The 17,579-nt window shown below is 42.1% G+C and overlaps 2 protein-coding genes across 3 annotated transcripts in view; one reads left to right on the top strand and one right to left on the bottom strand.

The window, feature by feature from the left end:
* Positions 1-989: 989 nt before the first annotated feature.
* Positions 990-17,579, bottom strand: part of LOC108437452 — a 19,187-nt gene continuing 2,597 nt past the window's right edge. Inside the window, exons 2-3 of one of the 2 annotated variants that reach the window (XM_037537254.1) lie at positions 3,654-3,777; positions 990-2,137 (exon numbers count right to left, since the gene is read on the bottom strand). In XM_037537254.1, coding sequence (XP_037393151.1) covers positions 1,488-2,137; positions 3,654-3,777 — 774 coding nt within the window. In that variant the 3' untranslated portion in view covers positions 990-1,487. Of the gene's footprint in view, positions 2,138-3,653; positions 4,221-17,579 lie in introns of those variants that run through there. The other variant, XM_017714545.2, reaches the window with a different exon arrangement.
* On the top strand, positions 6,457-12,494 carry LOC119263106. The gene is made up of 2 exons (XM_037537255.1): positions 6,457-6,626; positions 11,720-12,494. Exon 2 carries the CDS (start codon positions 11,729-11,731, stop codon positions 12,314-12,316), a length of 588 nt encoding a protein of 195 aa, XP_037393152.1. The 5' UTR covers positions 6,457-6,626; positions 11,720-11,728; the 3' UTR covers positions 12,317-12,494.

Below are 17,579 nucleotides of genomic sequence, written 5' to 3'. Positions count from 1 at the left end.
CTGCTCCTTCAGTCCTGTCTGTCTTCTTCAGCTCCTTTCTCTTGAGAAGTCAAAGAATAACCAAAAATTAATGTATTTTCTTTTGGTTTTATCGGATAAAAATCTTCTCACCTCACTTTGACAGAGCTGAGGCCTCTTCATTTCCATCTACAGGTTGAGGAATTGAAGGATATAAGCTGTTTTATGATCTATTGATGCAAATCTAATATCTTGTTTTTCTTTGGCCTGAGGATGTTGCTGTACCTGAATCATCCCACTCAGATGGAGTTTCTAATGTAGAGTTGCTCAGACGTTAAACAGCTGGACCACGCAACCATCATGGAGCAACGCAGCCCAGAATCCCCGGAATGGGTTTTTTTTTAAAGTATTTATTTCTTACACAACTGCGCAGAAGTCCAGAAGAGATTGCCCTTTCTTTACATTCAATGTCCAATCAAAAGTGCCTGAACTACTGGTCATTCATTTTACTGGAGATCTTTCTTAAAATAATCCACTTGCATCCTGTAGTTTCCCAATTGTTGCTAGCATCAAATTCAAAATGGTCACCCGATTTTAAAACACAACACAATGTCTCAGTTTCAATGTTGCCTTTGTACTATTTTCAATAAAATAAATAAAGTTAGGTGCAGCGCTGTGTGAAAGTTTTGGGCATCTAAGCACATTTTTAAACAGTTGACCTCAGCAGTGAGTTTATCACAATGTACATTAGAATAAAGTCGTATTCTTATGAAAATAATCTAATGTGGGAAAACAGAAAAACCCAGTTCAGTTCAAAGGTGTGTGCATGCATACTGAATATGACACAACCAACCAGCCTTATTACTGCTTTTAAATGCAAGTTGATTTATTTCTTTTAACACAATTTCTTAACAAGGGAGTACAGCACCATACATGCACAGTGACAGAGATGAGAACATTGGCACTTCATTTTATATACATATATATATATATATATATATATATATATATATATATATATAAACCAACTGTACTTTTAATGTAAGTCAATGGAACCAGAATTTTGTCCAAGTAATTTTGGGCCATTTCTTTGGGTCCATTTGTCATGAAATTAGGTCTCAAATGCAAAAATCAATATTATATCAATGAAGAAATGATAGTAGATCATTCCCTCAAATCCTCTGAAGATGAGAGTTCTGTTTGAATTCTCTTTCATTCATCAGATTCATCCACACGGGGAAGGGATCCAAAGCACAACCCACATTAAAAAAAAATCTTGCATGCAATTACACATTTCCACCAGAGAGGTCTCCAAATCCCCAAAACATACATAGTGTAGCTTTATGTTAAGCTTCTCTAAAAAATGAACCTGATTAGTATTCAGCAATATGTGGAAAAGTTTTAGTCACCTGTTTGTTACACAGGTTGTTTGTATTATGTAAGACCAAAGGCCAAATTAGACCCTCCACCACCAGAAGGCACCCAAAAACCTCTGCCACAGCTCAAAGCCGCACTGGAGGATGTTCCATTCATTTCTTGTGTTCTGCGCTCTTCTTGCTTTTTAAGATGCATTTGCAGCAGATAAAAGCTGCAGACAGCAGTGTGAGGACCAGAAGGCCGAGAGAAGGACGACTTAGTGCAAACTTCACATGATCCTGAAATACTGGTGCTTTGCAATCTGAGCTGTGGTCAGCTGGGCCGACATTTTTGGGGTTGGACTCAAAATGGACCGGGCAGCATTGGTTCTTGATCTCGTCGCAGCCCAAGATGAGGTATTTCTTCTCTGACTTGACGCTCTTCACAATACAGTTGTTGTCCACTCTCACTGTGGTGAAGCTGAACTCCACTTTACTAACACACAGATGACCACGGTATATTTTACCCCCAGAAGGAGAGCACACATTGAGGACTTGTTGTTTCTCAGCGAAGGGAACAAAAGACTGGACTGGTCGATCACATGTGTTGATGACATTGCGGATAAAAATCTGCCACTGGTTCTGGTCCAGACTTGTTGGAGCGTGTTCGTTTACATGTTTAAACAGGAAGCTTTCACAAGCACGTTTCTTGTCTGATATCATGCAGGGTTCTGGGTTGTGCTCCAAATTCTCATAGTCATCAGCCAAAGAGGACGAGACACACAGGACAACCATGATGTAGAACAACATAGTGGGGCCTTTACCTGAAAGAAGAAACAACAATCAATTGCTCCCTCTCCTGGAAATGTTTTGCATAGCAGGAGCTTCACAGAAATAAGGATGCAGACATATAACAACAATGCATAATATATATATGTCCCTGTTGTCGGGTGAAAACCTTGTAACTCTGTTGTTGATGTTTTCAGTTTTTTAAAATCGTTTGAAGGTCATGTTACCCTTTACATTGTGAATGAATGGACCAAAAGAAACATCCCACAATGACTTGGAAAGAATTCTGGTTCCACTGATTTACATTAAAAGTAAAGTAGGTTTTTTCCTTCTCCTCTAAAGTTACCATTTTGGAGATAAAAGTTTTTCTTCAGACAACAGTGATATATATATATAAATAAAATAAGAAATTTTAATGCCCTTATACGAGGTTAGCATCACCTTTTCCTGGTTTAAACGGGAAACACTACTGTTCTTTCCTCATTTTTTTAGGATTAACCTGGTTTTATAAAGCTACTCAATTGTAAATAAAAAATGGTTTGTAGATCTTTAGTTAACAGTGTTATCTAGCCACACTAAAGCTGCACTATATAAATCTTATATAGTGCAGCTTTAGTGTGGCTAGATAACACATTTTTGTTGAAATTGATTATGGTGGGTGTGTGCTTGTGCCCTGTAAAGCGAGGAATCGTTTAAAACAGAGGCGTCCGGTTCGGAGTTTTTTGGACCTTGCATCTTTATGTGTGAACATGCACAAACAAAGAAGCTGCGGCTCGATATTTGGGCCACAAATGCTGCAAAATCAACATGATACTGACGACAGCAGTAGAAAATCCACTCACATCAGAGGTTTTGAGCTTTCTTTGAATTCTCTGTCAAATCATTCACTGGGGGAGACGATCTGAAGCACCACCTACATTACAAAATGTTCCTCCACACATTCAATCTGGTGCAGTTACCCATTTCTGCCAGAGAGGTCTCCAAATCCCCAAAATGTACGCAGTGCAGCTTTATGTTATGCTTTTCTCCAAAAATCTGCCTGATTCATAGCTTTTGCATTATGTGAAAAAGTTGACTTGTATATATATATATATATATATATATATATATATATATATATATATATATATATATATATAATGTTAAACTCAGTAAATAATTATAAAATTATAAATAAATACTAATTGTGTATTAAAATAGAAGTAGAAGTGTGTTCTCTGTAGAGGATGTGTTCACTTATTTACACTTAGAACATCAACAACATGCAAAATGACCAGAAACACCCAAACTTTTGCCTGTGACTGTGCATCAGCCTTATGTTTTATTCTGAGGAATAAAGAGAGGTTTGTAAATTGTCATATAAAATGAAATATGAATATTTATGGTATGTAAAACCACAAAAATGTTATAAATGGAGCTCTGTGGAAACATAAAACCCAGGAAAAAAGTAGTTTTTGGTCTTTCAGGTCACTAAAATGCATGTTTGTAATATTCCTCCACAATGAAGACTTTACAGACGGGGTGGGTAATAAAAGAGAGTGAATACGTTACCAGTGCAGCGTGATAGGCAGCAGCTTTCTGTGGTCTCAGCAGGGTCCCCCTGAGGTTTCCTTTCAACCAGTAGGAATTTCGGTGAGCTTCTGAGTTTGAACACAAGGGTCACTTCTACATGTACCTGTTGGGGGTGGAGCTTTATGCAGATTAGCCTCCAGTTAGTGAGAAGTACAGTGTTTGAGTGAGGTGTTGAAACCTGCATTCTGTGGTGTGGGGAACAAATCTGTCACCGTGGGCTGAACATCATCAATCAGAACAGGTTTCTATTGCAATATCTTCCTTCTAGTGAAACAGGTGCTCAGCAGGTAAACGGCAGCCATCCACAGAACTGGATTACGCAATCCTGATGAAGCAATGCAGTCAAATTCCTAGGAATGTTGTTAGGCCAGGAAGCATTTAGGTCGCAGTCAGAAAGCAGCGCAATAAAGGAGTCTGCATATCATAAACAATATGTTTGAAGACATCATCATAATAGTGTCACAGTATTTCATTTCTCTAGTGTTGGAAGTTTGAACAGCACCAGTTAAACAGCAGACCAACATTGGACCCAACTGGACCCTATCCCAGCAGTCATCAGGCGAAAGGCAGGATACACCCTGGACCTTGTACTACACTGAACTGAAATTGTACTACAGTAATCTGCAACTGTACAACCCTGAACTGCAGTAGTACTACACTCAACTACAGCTGAGCTACATTAAACTGCAGTAATACTTCACTGAATTGCAGGTTGCACCACACTGATGTACAGTTGTACCACATTGAACTACAGGTTGTACTACCCTAAACTGCAGTAGTACTACACTCAGCTACTGTCGAACCACACAGAACTGAAACTGTACTACACTGAACTACAGGTTGTACTACCCTAAACTGCAGTAGTACTACACTCAGCTACTGTCGAACCACACAGAACTGAAACTGTACTACACTGAACTACAGGTTGTACTACACTAAACTACAGGTTGTACTACACTGAATTGCAGCTTTACTACACTAAACTACAGGTTGTACTACACTAAACTACAGGTTGTACTACACTGAATTGCAGCTTTACTACACTAAACTACAGGTTGTACTACACAGAACTGCCGTTGTGCTACACTAAACTACAGGTTGTACTACACTGAACTACAGGTTGTACTACACTAAACTACAGGTTGTACTACACAGAACTGCCGTTGTGCTACACTAAACTACAGGTTGTACTACACTGAACTACAGGTTGTACTACACTAAACTACAGGTTGTACTACACAGAACTGCGTTGTACTACACTAAACTACAGGTTGTACTACACTGAATTGCAGCTTTACTACACTAAACTACAGGTTGTACTACACTGAACTACAGGTTGTACTACACTAAACTACAGGTTGTACTACACTGAATTGCAGCTTTACTACACTAAACTACAGGTTGTACTACACTAAACTACAGGTTGTACTACACTGAATTGTAGTTTTACTACACTAAACTACAGGTTGTACTACACTGAATTGCAGCTTTACTACACTAAACTACAGGTTGTACTACACTAAACTACAGGTTGTACTACACTGAATTGCAGCTTTACTACACTAAACTACAGGTTGTACTACACTGAATTGTAGTTTTACTACACTAAACTACAGGTTGTACTACACTGAATTGCAGCTTTACTACACTAAACTACAGGTTGTACTACACTAAACTACAGGTTGTACTACACTAAACTACAGGTTGTACTACACTAAACTACAGGTTGTACTACACTGAATTGTAGTTTTACTACACTAAACTACAGGTTGTACTACACTGAATTGTAGTTTTACTACACTAAACTACAGGTTGTACTACACTGAATTGCAGCTTTACTACACTAAACTACAGGTTGTACTACACTAAACTACAGGTTGTACTACACTGAATTGCAGCTTTACTACACTAAACTACAGGTTGTACTACACTAAACTACAGGTTGTACTACACTGAATTGCAGCTTTACTACACTAAACTACAGGTTGTACTACACTGAATTGTAGTTTTACTACACTAAACTACAGGTTGTACTACACTGAATTGTAGTTTTACTACACTAAACTACAGGTTGTACTACACTGAATTGCAGCTTTACTACACTAAACTACAGGTTGTACTACACTAAACTACAGGTTGTACTACACTGAATTGCAGCTTTACTACACTAAACTACAGGTTGTACTACACTAAACTACAGGTTGTACTACACTGAATTGCAGCTTTACTACACTAAACTACAGGTTGTACTACACAGAACTGTCATTGTACTACACTAAACTACTGGTTGTACTACACTGAATTGCAGTTGTAATCCATTGAACTGCAGTGGAACTCCACTGAACCTACAGCCATACTGCAATGTTCAGTTTTTCTGTACTTCTTTTTGTCAGTAATCAATAACAGATGTAATCTGACAGGGATTGTTTAATAATCTGCTACCACTAAGACAGAGACATGGCACTGAGTTCCTTTAACCTATTCAAAAACACAAGCACACTGTCCATTCATAATTGTCCAGCTTTTATTAGTGTGTGTTGTAGTACAGACTGCGGAGGACAATAATACTGAGATCCAAATGTGGCTATATGTCTCAGGGCAAAGCGTAGGAAAAGAGCCCCACCCAGGGATTAGTCTCACATGCTTTAAATAAACAGTAATTCGAACTGAGCACAACATGAAAAGCCTATTGGCTGGGCTGCAGGAGACGGAGGATAAGGGACAGAGGAACAGGCCATTCACTGTGAAGCTCTAAAAAGGCATGCAGCAGACTGGACCGTTAGACCTCCAGGCCGTCTAATCAAAGGGAGGAGGAAGTCCGGCACGTGTTAGACACTGCAGCATGAAGCCACACGCAGGGAGAGGGTGAAGGCCTTTTAAAGAAAGAAGTGAAAGCCAATTTTCAGCAGTTATTGCAGTTGGAAGTACCGGACAGATCACGCTCCACTTACGGTAAGGCCTGGTAGCATGTCTCTATGTCTAATTACAGTTATTACTGCATCCATAAGGTTAGTATTACTGTTACTGCTACTGCTGAAACGCCCATGGAATATATCTCCTTATATGTTCTCAATATATTCCATAGCATGAACAGCATGTCCTATAGTATATTTTCTATATACCTCTCTGGATGGCACTGGTATTACTGCTTCTTATACTACAGCTAGGAAAATGAAATATGTCCTTATAGGTTGTCAGTATAATCCAAAAGATACATAACATATCCTGCTGCATCTATAACTGCTGCTAATACTGCTGCTGCATCTATAACTGCTGCTAATCCTGCTGCTGCATCTATAACTGCTGCTAATACTGCTGCTGCATCTATAACTGCTGCTAATCCTGCTGCTGCATCTATAACTGCTGCTAATCCTGCTGCTGCATCTATAACTGCTGCTAATACTGCTGCTGTATCTATAACTGCTGCTAATACTGCTGCTGCTTCTATAACTGCTGCTAATACTGCTGCTAATACTGCTGCTGCATCTATAACTGCTGCTAATACTGCTGCTGCATCTATAACTGCTGCTAATACTGCTGCTGTATCTATAACTGCTGCTAATACTGCTGCTGCTTCTATAACTGCTGCTAATACTGCTGCTAATACTGCTGCTGCATCTATAACTGCTGCTAATACTGCTGCTGCATCTATAACTGCTGCTAATCCTGCTGCTGCATCTATAACTGCTGCTAATCCTGCTGCTGCATCTATAACTGCTGCTAATACTGCTGCTGCTTCTATAACTGCTGCTAATACTGCTGCTAATACTGCTGCTGCATCTATAACTGCTGCTAATACTGCTGCTGCTTCTATAACTGCTGCTAATACTGCTGCTGCATCTATAACTGCTGCTAATACTGCTGCTGCTTCTATAACTGCTGCTAATACTGCTGCTGCATCTATAACTGCTGCTAATACTGCTGCTGTATCTATAACTGCTGCTAATACTGCTGCTGCTTCTATAACTGCTGCTAATACTGCTGCTAATACTGCTGCTGCATCTATAACTGCTGCTAATACTGCTGCTGCTTCTATAACTGCTGCTAATACTGCTGCTGCATCTATAACTGCTGCTAATACTGCTGCTGCTTCTATAACTGCTGCTAATACTGCTGCTAATACTGCTGCTGCATCTATAACTGCTGCTAATACTGCTGCTGCTTCTATAACTGCTGCTAATACTGCTGCTGCATCTATAACTGCTGCTAATCCTGCTGCTGCATCTATAACTGCTGCTAATCCTGCTGCTGCTTCTATAACTGCTGCTAATACTGCTGCTGCATCTATAACTGCTGCTGCTTCTATAACTGCTGCTAATACTGCTGCTGCATCTATAACTGCTGCTAATACTGCTGCTGCTTCTATAACTGCTGCTAATACTGCTGCTGCATCTATAACTGCTGCTAATACTGCTGCTGCTTCTATAACTGCTGCTGCTTCTATAACTGCTGCTAATACTGCTGCTGCATCTATAACTGCTGCTAATACTGCTGCTGCTTCTATAACTGCTGCTAATCCTGCTGCTGCATCTATAACTGCTGCTAATACTGCTGCTGCATCTATAACTGCTGCTAATACTGCTGCTGCTTCTATAACTGCTGCTAATACTGCTGCTGCTTCTATAACTGCTGCTAATCCTGCTGCTGCATCTATAACTGCTGCGAATACTGCTGCTGCATCTATAACTGCTGCGAATACTGCTGCTGCTTCTATAACTGCTGCTAATAGTGCTGCTGCATCTATAACTGCTGCTAATACTACTGCTGCATCTATAACTGCTGCTGCATCTATAACTGCTGCTAATACTGCTGCTGCTTCTATAACTGCTGCTAATACTGCTGCTGCTTCTATAACTGCTGCTAATACTGCTGCTGCATCTATAACTGCTGCTGCATCTATAACTGCTGCTAATACTGCTGCTGCTTCTATAACTGCTGCTAATACTGCTGCTGCATCTATAACTGCTGCTAATACTACTGCTGCATCTATAACTGCTGCTGCATCTATAACTGCTGCTAATACTACTGCTGCATCTATAACTGCTGCTAATCCTGCTGCTGCATCTATAACTGCTGCTAATACTGCTGCTGCATCTATAACTGCTGCTAATACTACTGCTGCATCTATAACTGCTGCTAATACTGCTGCTGCATCTATAACTGCTGCTAATACTGCTGCTGCATCTATAACTGCTGCTGCATCTATAACTGCTGCTAATACTACTGCTGCATCTATAACTGCTGCTAATACTGCTGCTGCATCTATAACTGCTGCTAATACTGCTGCTGCATCTATAACTGCTGCTGCATCTATAACTGCTGCTAATACTACTGCTGCATCTATAACTGCTGCTAATACTGCTGCTGCATCTATAACTGCTGCTAATACTGCTGCTGCATCTATAACTGCTGCTAATACTGCTGCTGCATCTATAACTGCTGCTAACATCACTACCGCTACTTCTGCTAATGCTACCTCTACCATAATGCTACTGCTACCACTACTTCTACTCATGCTACTGCTAATACTAGTACTTTTACTATTAGTAATCTACTACTACTATTTATAAAATGAGTTCTAATGCAACTTCTGCTGCTTCTTCTGCTACTTCTCATACAACTACTGTACTATTCCTACGGTTACTGTAGTATAATTATGCTTAGTATATCTCTGATAAGTACATAAAATGTAAACTTACAGCGCACTCACTCAATTTAAGTATGAGTATTAAAAGTATACTTTTAGTACTTCTAATGCTACTGCTACCACTACTATTAGCTACTTCTAATGCTACTGCTGCTACTTCCACTAATGCCACTGCTATCACTACTGGTAGCTACTTCTAATGCCACTGCTACCACTACTGATAGCTACTTCTAATGCTACTGCTGCTACTTACACTAATGCCACTGCTATCACTACTGGTAGCCACTTCTAATGCCATTGCTACCACTACTGATAGCTACTTCTAATGCTACTGCTACCACTACTATTAGCTACTTCTAATGCTACTGCTGCTACTTCCACTAATGCCACTGCTATCACTACTGGTAGCTACTTCTAATGCCACTGCTACCACTACTGATAGCTACTTCTAATGCTACTGCTACCACTACTAGTAGCTACTTCCAAAGCTCCTGCTACCACTACTAGTAGCTACTTCCAATGCTCCTGCTACCACTACTAGTAGCTACTTCTAATGCTCCTGCTACCACTACTAGTAGCTACTTCTAATGCCACTGCTAGCACTACTAGTAGCTACTTCTAATGCTACTGCTGCTACGTCCACTAATATCACTGCTATCACTACTGATAGCTACTTCTAATGCCACTGCTACCACTACTAGTAGCTACTTCTAATGCCACTGCTACCACTACTAATAGCTACTTCTAATGCTCCTGCTACCACTTCTAGTAGTTACTTCTAATGCTACTGCTGCTACGTCCACTAATGCTCCTGCTACCACTACTAGTAGCTACTTCTAATGCCACTGCTACCACTACCGATAGCTACTTCTAATGCTACTGCTACCACTACTAGTAGCTACTTCCAATGCTCCTGCTACCACTACTAGTAGCTACTTCTAATGCTCCTGCTACCACTACTAGTAGCTACTTCTAATGCCACTGCTAGCACTACTAGTAGCTACTTCTAATGCTACTGCTGCTACTTCCACTAATATCACTGCTATCACTACTGATAGCTACTTCTAATGCCACTGCTACCACTACTAGTAGCTACTTCTAATGCCACTGCTACCACTACTAATAGCTACTTTTAATGCTCCTGCTACCACTTCTAGTAGCTACTTCTAATGCTACTGCTGCTACTTCCACTAATATCACTGCTATCACTACTGATAGCTACTTCTAATGCCACTGCTACCACTACTAGTAGCTACTTCTAATGCCACTGCTACCACTACTAATAGCTACTTCTAATGCTCCTGCTACCACTTCTAGTAGCTACTTCTAATGCTACTGCTGCTACGTCCACTAATATCACTGCTATCACTACTGATAGCTACTTCTAATGCCACTGCTACCACTACCGATAGCTACTTCTAATGCTACTGCTACCACTACTAGTAGCTACTTCCAATGCTCCTGCTACCACTACTAGTAGCTACTTCTAATGCTCCTGCTACCACTACTAGTAGCTACTTCTAATGCCACTGCTAGCACTACTAGTAGCTACTTCTAATGCTACTGCTGCTACTTCCACTAATATCACTGCTATCACTACTGATAGCTACTTCTAATGCCACTGCTACCACTACTAGTAGCTACTTCTAATGCCACTGCTACCACTACTAATAGCTACTTCTAATGCTCCTGCTACCACTTCTAGTAGCTACTTCTAATGCTACTGCTGCTACGTCCACTAATGCTCCTGCTACCACTACTAGTAGCTACTTCTAATGCCACTGCTACCACTACTGGTAGCTACTTCTAATGCTACTGCTACCACTACTAGTAGCTACTTCTAATGCTCCTGCTACCAATACTAGTAGCTACTTCTAATGCCACTGCTAGCACTACTAGTAGCTACTTCTAATGCTACTGCTGCTACTTCCACTAATATCACTGCTATCACTACTGATAGCTACTTCTAATGCCACTGCTACCACTACTAGTAGCTACTTCTAATGCCACTGCTACCACTACTAATAGCTACTTCTAATGCTCCTGCTACCACTTCTAGTAGCTACTTCTAATGCTACTGCTGCTACGTCCACTAATGCTCCTGCTACCACTACTAGTAGCTACTTCTAATGCCACTGCTACCACTACTGGTAGCTACTTCTAATGCCACTGCTACTACTACTATTTTCTCTGATGTTTTTACTGCTACTTGTTCTTTTATGACTATTACAAATACTGCTACTTCTACTGCTGCTGCTGCTGCTGCCTTTCACTGAGCCATGTTTCACTGAGCCAGCGATGCCGTGCCAAAATAGCCGGCTATGTTTAGCTGTTGTTTGTGAGAGAGAGACAGGGGAGAGAAATGTCCTAACTGGAGGCACCTTTTCCTTTCTTGTAGAAGCTCTTCATGATGGCAGTTCTGGTTTTACTCCTCCTGACCTTCGGCCTGTCCCTCACGAGCGCTGAGGACGGCAACCCCAAGCCCTGCATGCGGGCGAGGCACAACAACGCCAACAACGTCTTCCTCAAGCGCCATCTGCCCGAGGGGGTGCCGGTAAACACGATGGACCAGAACATCTGGGGGGCTCTGTTGAGGCAGATCAAAACGTGCGGGAGGCCAACGCAGTCGTTCTTTCACGTCAGCCAGAGGGAGCGGGTGGAGCGCGTATGTACGAAATCCGGAGGGAAGGCGCTGTCCGGAAACCTGTGCATCAGCAAAGAGCTGTTCAACTTCGTCACCGTGCGTCTCAACATGGACGAAGGCTTGTGCGGCATCAGGAGCATCCAAAACGAGACCAAGCACATCATCCTCGGCTGCGACGAAATCGGGGACGCCTGCCAGCCGGTTCATTTCGAAGGGAACCCAACCAGCAAAGTGCCCAATAACAACCAGCCAGACTGTGGGGCTGCATCAGCGGGGGGGTCAGCGTCCAGGGTGTTTGTTCACGATGCTGTTTTATCCGTCACTTTCATAGTATTAGCTGCGCTTTGGTGACGTGCTTCAGTTCGTCTGGTCAGGCTGTTAAGTCTTGTGTTTACGGCGCAAATCTACGGAGCCCTGCTGGTGACATCCTGTATAAATTAGATTAGATTAAAGGGGCAGTGAGCACACTTGCCCAGAGCAGTGGACGGCCCTATCAGCAGCGCCCGGGGAGCAGTTGGGGGTTAGGTGTCTTGCTCAAGGACACCTCAGTCATGTGCTGTCGGCTCTAGGGATCAAACCGGTGACCTTCCGGTCACGAGGCTGGTTCCCTGACCTCCAGCCCACGACTGCCCCCCCCCCCCCTTTTTTGTCTTTTTTTTTAAATAAAAAAACGACTTAGTAAGGTGTGGGAATGAGATAGTTAAGTCGTGGGCCGGCTTAGTAAAGTGTGGGAACGAGATCCTAATGTGTGGCCACGACTTAGTAAGCCATGATCTTGTTCCCACGCCTTACTAAGCCGTGGCCCCGCGTTATTTGTATTTATACGGGATGTCACCAGCGGGGCTCCGTACACATCAGATTTCTCTGCCAAGACATTTCACATTTATAAGTGATCCCTGTGTCGTTAACATAACCCGCACGGAAATTCATGATTTTATGTTGTTTTCATGTTTCTGTTCATCAGTGTTCTCTCACTACATTACCCAGCATGCATTACACATAGCAGCGTGGCGATGTACGGCAGCTGCAGCGATTTTTAAAAAATGCTATAAATCATTTAATCTGCAAGTTATGATCACAATAAACTTGTTCGACGTGTTTCTGCAGTGCCCCCTAGTGGTGGAATGATGAGCTGCTGGCGAGCAATGAGGAGTGAAAGGGGAGGGGAGAGAACCCCCTGCTGTGAAAAACTATTCGCACCCCTCCTGCATTTTCAAACCGCATTTTATTGCTACTGTCAAAAGGGCTTAAACGAACGTGGACGCAAATGACAGAGAAAGGTCCACCGGTAACGATTACACTCACACAAAGAAGCCACAGCGTGCAGTATATGACAATATACACTCGCCGGCCACTTTATTAGGTACATAATATTAGGTATTAGGTGCTTGTTAACACAAACAGGTGATCAGCCAATCACACGGCGGCAGCTCACTGCATTTAGGCGTGTAGAGGTGGTCAAGACGACTTGCTGAAGTGCAGACCGAGCATCAGAACGGGGAAGAAAGGGGATTTAAGGGGCTTTGAACGTGGCGTGGTTGTTGGTGCCAGACGGGCTGGTCTGAGTATTTCAGAAACTGCTGATCTGCTGGGATTTTCACGCTCAACCATCTCTAGGGTTTACAGAGAACGGTCAGAAAAAGAGGAAACATCCAGTGAGCGGTCAGTTGTGTGGACGAAAATGCCTTGTTGATGTGAGAGGTCAGAGGAGAATGGGCAGACTGGTTCCAGATGATAGAAAGACAACAGGAACTCAAATAACCAACCAGAATCTCTGAGGAACGTTTCCAACACCTTGTTGAAAGTCTGACAAGAAGAATTAAGACAGTTCTGAAGGCAAAAGGGGGTCCAGCCTTTCGCTAGCAAGGGGTACCTAATAAAGTGGCCGGTGGGTGTGTACCTATTTATATTTCAGAATATACTGCCTGCTGTGCCAAAGTCAGACACCACCATTCGTTCATTTCATTTCCAGTCAAAACTACCGTTAAGTACAAGTCATTTTTCCGGAGATGCTTCTGAGGAGATTAGGCTGCATAAAGAAAAGAGAACGTCCAAGAAAACGAAGTGTAGTTTCCAAAACTGGAGCTCTAAAATGGATTAAAAGCTCCAGAGAAAATGGGCCTCCTAACAACCACCTGGAAGAGCTGGTAGCCCCCAAAACTGCCCCCATCAGATTAAAGCTTTGATCTCTGAGAGAGAGGAGAAGATCAAGCTGCTTCAGATCTGAAAACATCCACAGGTGTTCCTGTCCATCCTTCCACTGTGAGAAGACCACTCAGCGCTGTGGGTCTGAAAGGACGTGTAGCTGATCAAGAAGAACCTCACTGAGAAAAGGAGATGGACACACCAAACAAAGAAGCTGACTACCCCAGAGTCCAGACCTCAGCACCACTGAATGGGTTTGATCATCAACCAGCTCCTCAGACTGAGCTTTGGAGGCGTGTCTGCAGGTTCTGTGAGGAGCTCAAAGTGAGTCTGCTGAGAAGAACGGAAGCTGGAATGAAGGTGAAGAGACTCACTGACCCTCAGACATCTGAGAGGAGATTCAGCTGCTGAGGCTTCTGAGTCATTTTCTGTTAAATATGTTTTCCTGAAAATGAATAAGAACTTAATGGCTGTTTCGACTGCAAGTCAGAAGCCTTTTCTCCTAATTCAGGTCAGACTCTGGCTGCTCACTGTGAGCATAATGTTCAGATTTGGGCAGCACAGATGTTTCCTCATGTAGTTTCACTGCCTTTAAGACAATCGATCAGTTCTCGACCAACGGAGAGAGTTTCGTTCTACAAGGAGAAGTTGAAGTTCCATAAAAAGCATAACCAGAACACTGTGGCTCATAAACACTGTTAAAATTTCAAGCTATATTATTCACTGCCCTGCCCATACTACCATATATCGAAAAAGCTTTCAATAAAACGTAAGAAAAGTTAGACTATGGGCTCTTTAAATTTAAAGGGCCCATATGCTATTCTTTTCTTGTATTATGGTATAGCATGTGTTAAAGTTTCTAGATATACCATTCACTCCTCAGATCATATATGCAAAAATATGCAAAAATAAGCTGGAAATAAAATGCTAGAAAGGTTAGAATATGTTAATATGTTACTCTTTTCTTGCATTTTATACATTTTTCCTTCAGTCTGTATATATAAAAAACCTTTCATTAACCACAAACATCTGTTTCATGCCCCACCATTACCACTTTTAACAATAACAAGGCTTGTCAGTAACCAATTACATTAAAATGCATTTTAAAAGGAAACTCCACCAATTTTTCGAACTTCCCATGTGGTTAAATTTAATCAAATGATTAAACAGAGTCGTTCAGAGTGGTTTGGTGTGAAACTGAACAGAGTCCAACTCTAAAGATCCCTCACTGAAAGTTCATGATATGGTTATGAATATGCTGCCTAATACCTGAGACATTAGTTGTGTTGTTGCTTCATAAATCCACGCAGACGTCAAAATTGGAAAGAAGGGGAAATTTTTAAATTCTAGAAAATGTGCAATATGTGCCCTTTAAATTTTAAAGGTATTTTCCGGGTTGCTGCATAGAACCACACAAATGTTACTGGTGGGTAAAATAAAATATAAGAAAAGTTTAAGACTCTTTAATACAAGAAATAGAACAAACTAACGAAGCCCATGCAGAGCAGAACTGACTGACATTGTTATTTGAACTGTGTCCACCAGATGGCGCCCCTGCCCAAATAAAGTCCCAGCACTGACTGGCTCCAGCTGTGGGAGCAGGAGGGATTTTAGGCCTTTAAACCTGTACTAATCTGTGTTTACTAAACCTGCCTCGCTCTTCTTTCATTCTCAACTGCTTATTTTTCATCTCTTCCACATCTTTCACCCCTGATTCACCTTTCACCTTCCCAAATCCCTCTCCGTGTGCGTCTATTGTACTGCGAGGCGCCGGAATGTGCGGCCTTTCACTGAAAGAATTTCACTCCGTAAGTAATTTTTCCTCTCGGATTCACGATCTGTTCTCATATCACTTCCACAAATTTGGCGCCATGTTGCTCTTGCAGACCGCGTTCGGCCCTGCAGCACATTTTATCTGTTAAAACGGTCAAATTTACCAGCGATCCCAGCTGACAAACAAAGGAAGCTGATACCTCGCCAAGTAGCATGAACTGCACACCTGAACCATCACATTTAGAGAATTCTGCATAAAGAAACATAAAGAGAGTCGTTCCGAGGTTCGGTGCGAAACGCTCCGTTCTAGATAATCTTACAGAGTCAGAACCGTTCCCAGTGGTGGTGATGGGAACCAGACGTCCCTCTAAAAGCTCCTCACAGAAGGTCCCTACATGAACTGGTTCTGAATTCACTGCCTGATGACTGAGACGCTGTTTTATGAGAGTTTAGAGAACTTCAACTCCATTCATGGTGGAGGGAGACATGCAGGGCGCTGTGCGGCAAAATAGTCCCCGAAGAAAACTCATTATTCCGGATTTTCCACTGTTTTCCATCATCAGCATTCCATATAAGCTCAGAAGACTCGTGTAGGTTCTCTGGTGGTTCTGGATGGTAAATTAAGTGTCTATAGCTGTGTTGTAGTCATGGCGACGCCTGGTTCCCATCACCACCACTGTGAAGAACCGATATTTGAGAAATGTTCATTCCTGGAAAGGAAAGCTCCCTCTCTGATTTTAATCAAGAACATACGCTGTGTTTCATTCACAGATGTAACGGTCAGCATATAAATTACCCCAAGGTTGCAGTACAGACCTGGTCAGCAGCTGACCTCAGCTGACAGGTCACAGCAGAAAAGCGCCCGCACGCGACAGGGAGAGCCGAGACTCTCTGAGGGGAAACAGAGGAAAAGGTGAGCGCAGCCTTGAAGAATGAGTGTGGAGTGAAAAGCTATGAAGCTACACAGGGTGGAGAGAGTGTTAGAAACTGGCCTAAACATTTACTGACCTGTTCTGGCCAAAAAGAACAGAGGGAGAAAAGAGGTTTGTGCATAAGCTGAAGGTGAAATCCTGGGAATAGCAGACTGGCTTGATTCTCACATCCACAACCACCCCAGTTCAGTTCAGTTCAGTTCAGCACAGCTATGTTGCCATGACTGTATCAAATATAACTAATATAATAAATATTATTATTATTATTATTACAACCCCAATTCACGGCTGTGTTTCATCACCTCTTCTTTTATCAACACTCTGTAAGGGTTTGGGAACTGAGGAGACGCTGCCGTAGCTCTGAAAGTGAAATGTTTCCTGTTCTTGTCTGATACAGGAGTTCAGCTGTTCACCCGTTTCAGGGTATTTTTCATTTCATAATGTGCCAAATGTGGTGACCGGTCTGGGCTGCAGGCAGGTCAGTTTAGCACCCGGACTCTTTTAATGCAGAGCCATGCTGCTGTAATACATGCAGAATGTGGTTTGATACTGTCTTGCTGAAATAATCAAGGCCTTCCCTGAAAAAGACGTTCCACAAAAATCTTTCAGCATTAATGGTGCCTTCACCCAGGCCATGTGCACTAACGCCCCCCTAAACCATCATGAAGACTGGCTGTAGAACTGCACTGATAACAAGCTGAGTGGTCTTCAGCCCGGAGGACACAGTGTCCATGATTTCCTAAAGAATTTCAAATGTTGATTCG

Source organism: Pygocentrus nattereri, chromosome 3, assembly GCF_015220715.1.
Source record: "Pygocentrus nattereri isolate fPygNat1 chromosome 3, fPygNat1.pri, whole genome shotgun sequence".
Taxonomy (NCBI): Eukaryota; Metazoa; Chordata; class Actinopteri; order Characiformes; family Serrasalmidae; genus Pygocentrus; species Pygocentrus nattereri.
This window is presented reverse-complemented; position numbering and strand designations above follow the sequence as displayed.

Excerpts from the sequence above, each read along its gene's own strand:
- LOC119263106 (XM_037537255.1), top strand. The coding sequence starts at position 11,729 with ATGATGGCAGTTCTGGTTTTACTCCTCCTGACCTTCGGCCTGTCCCTC.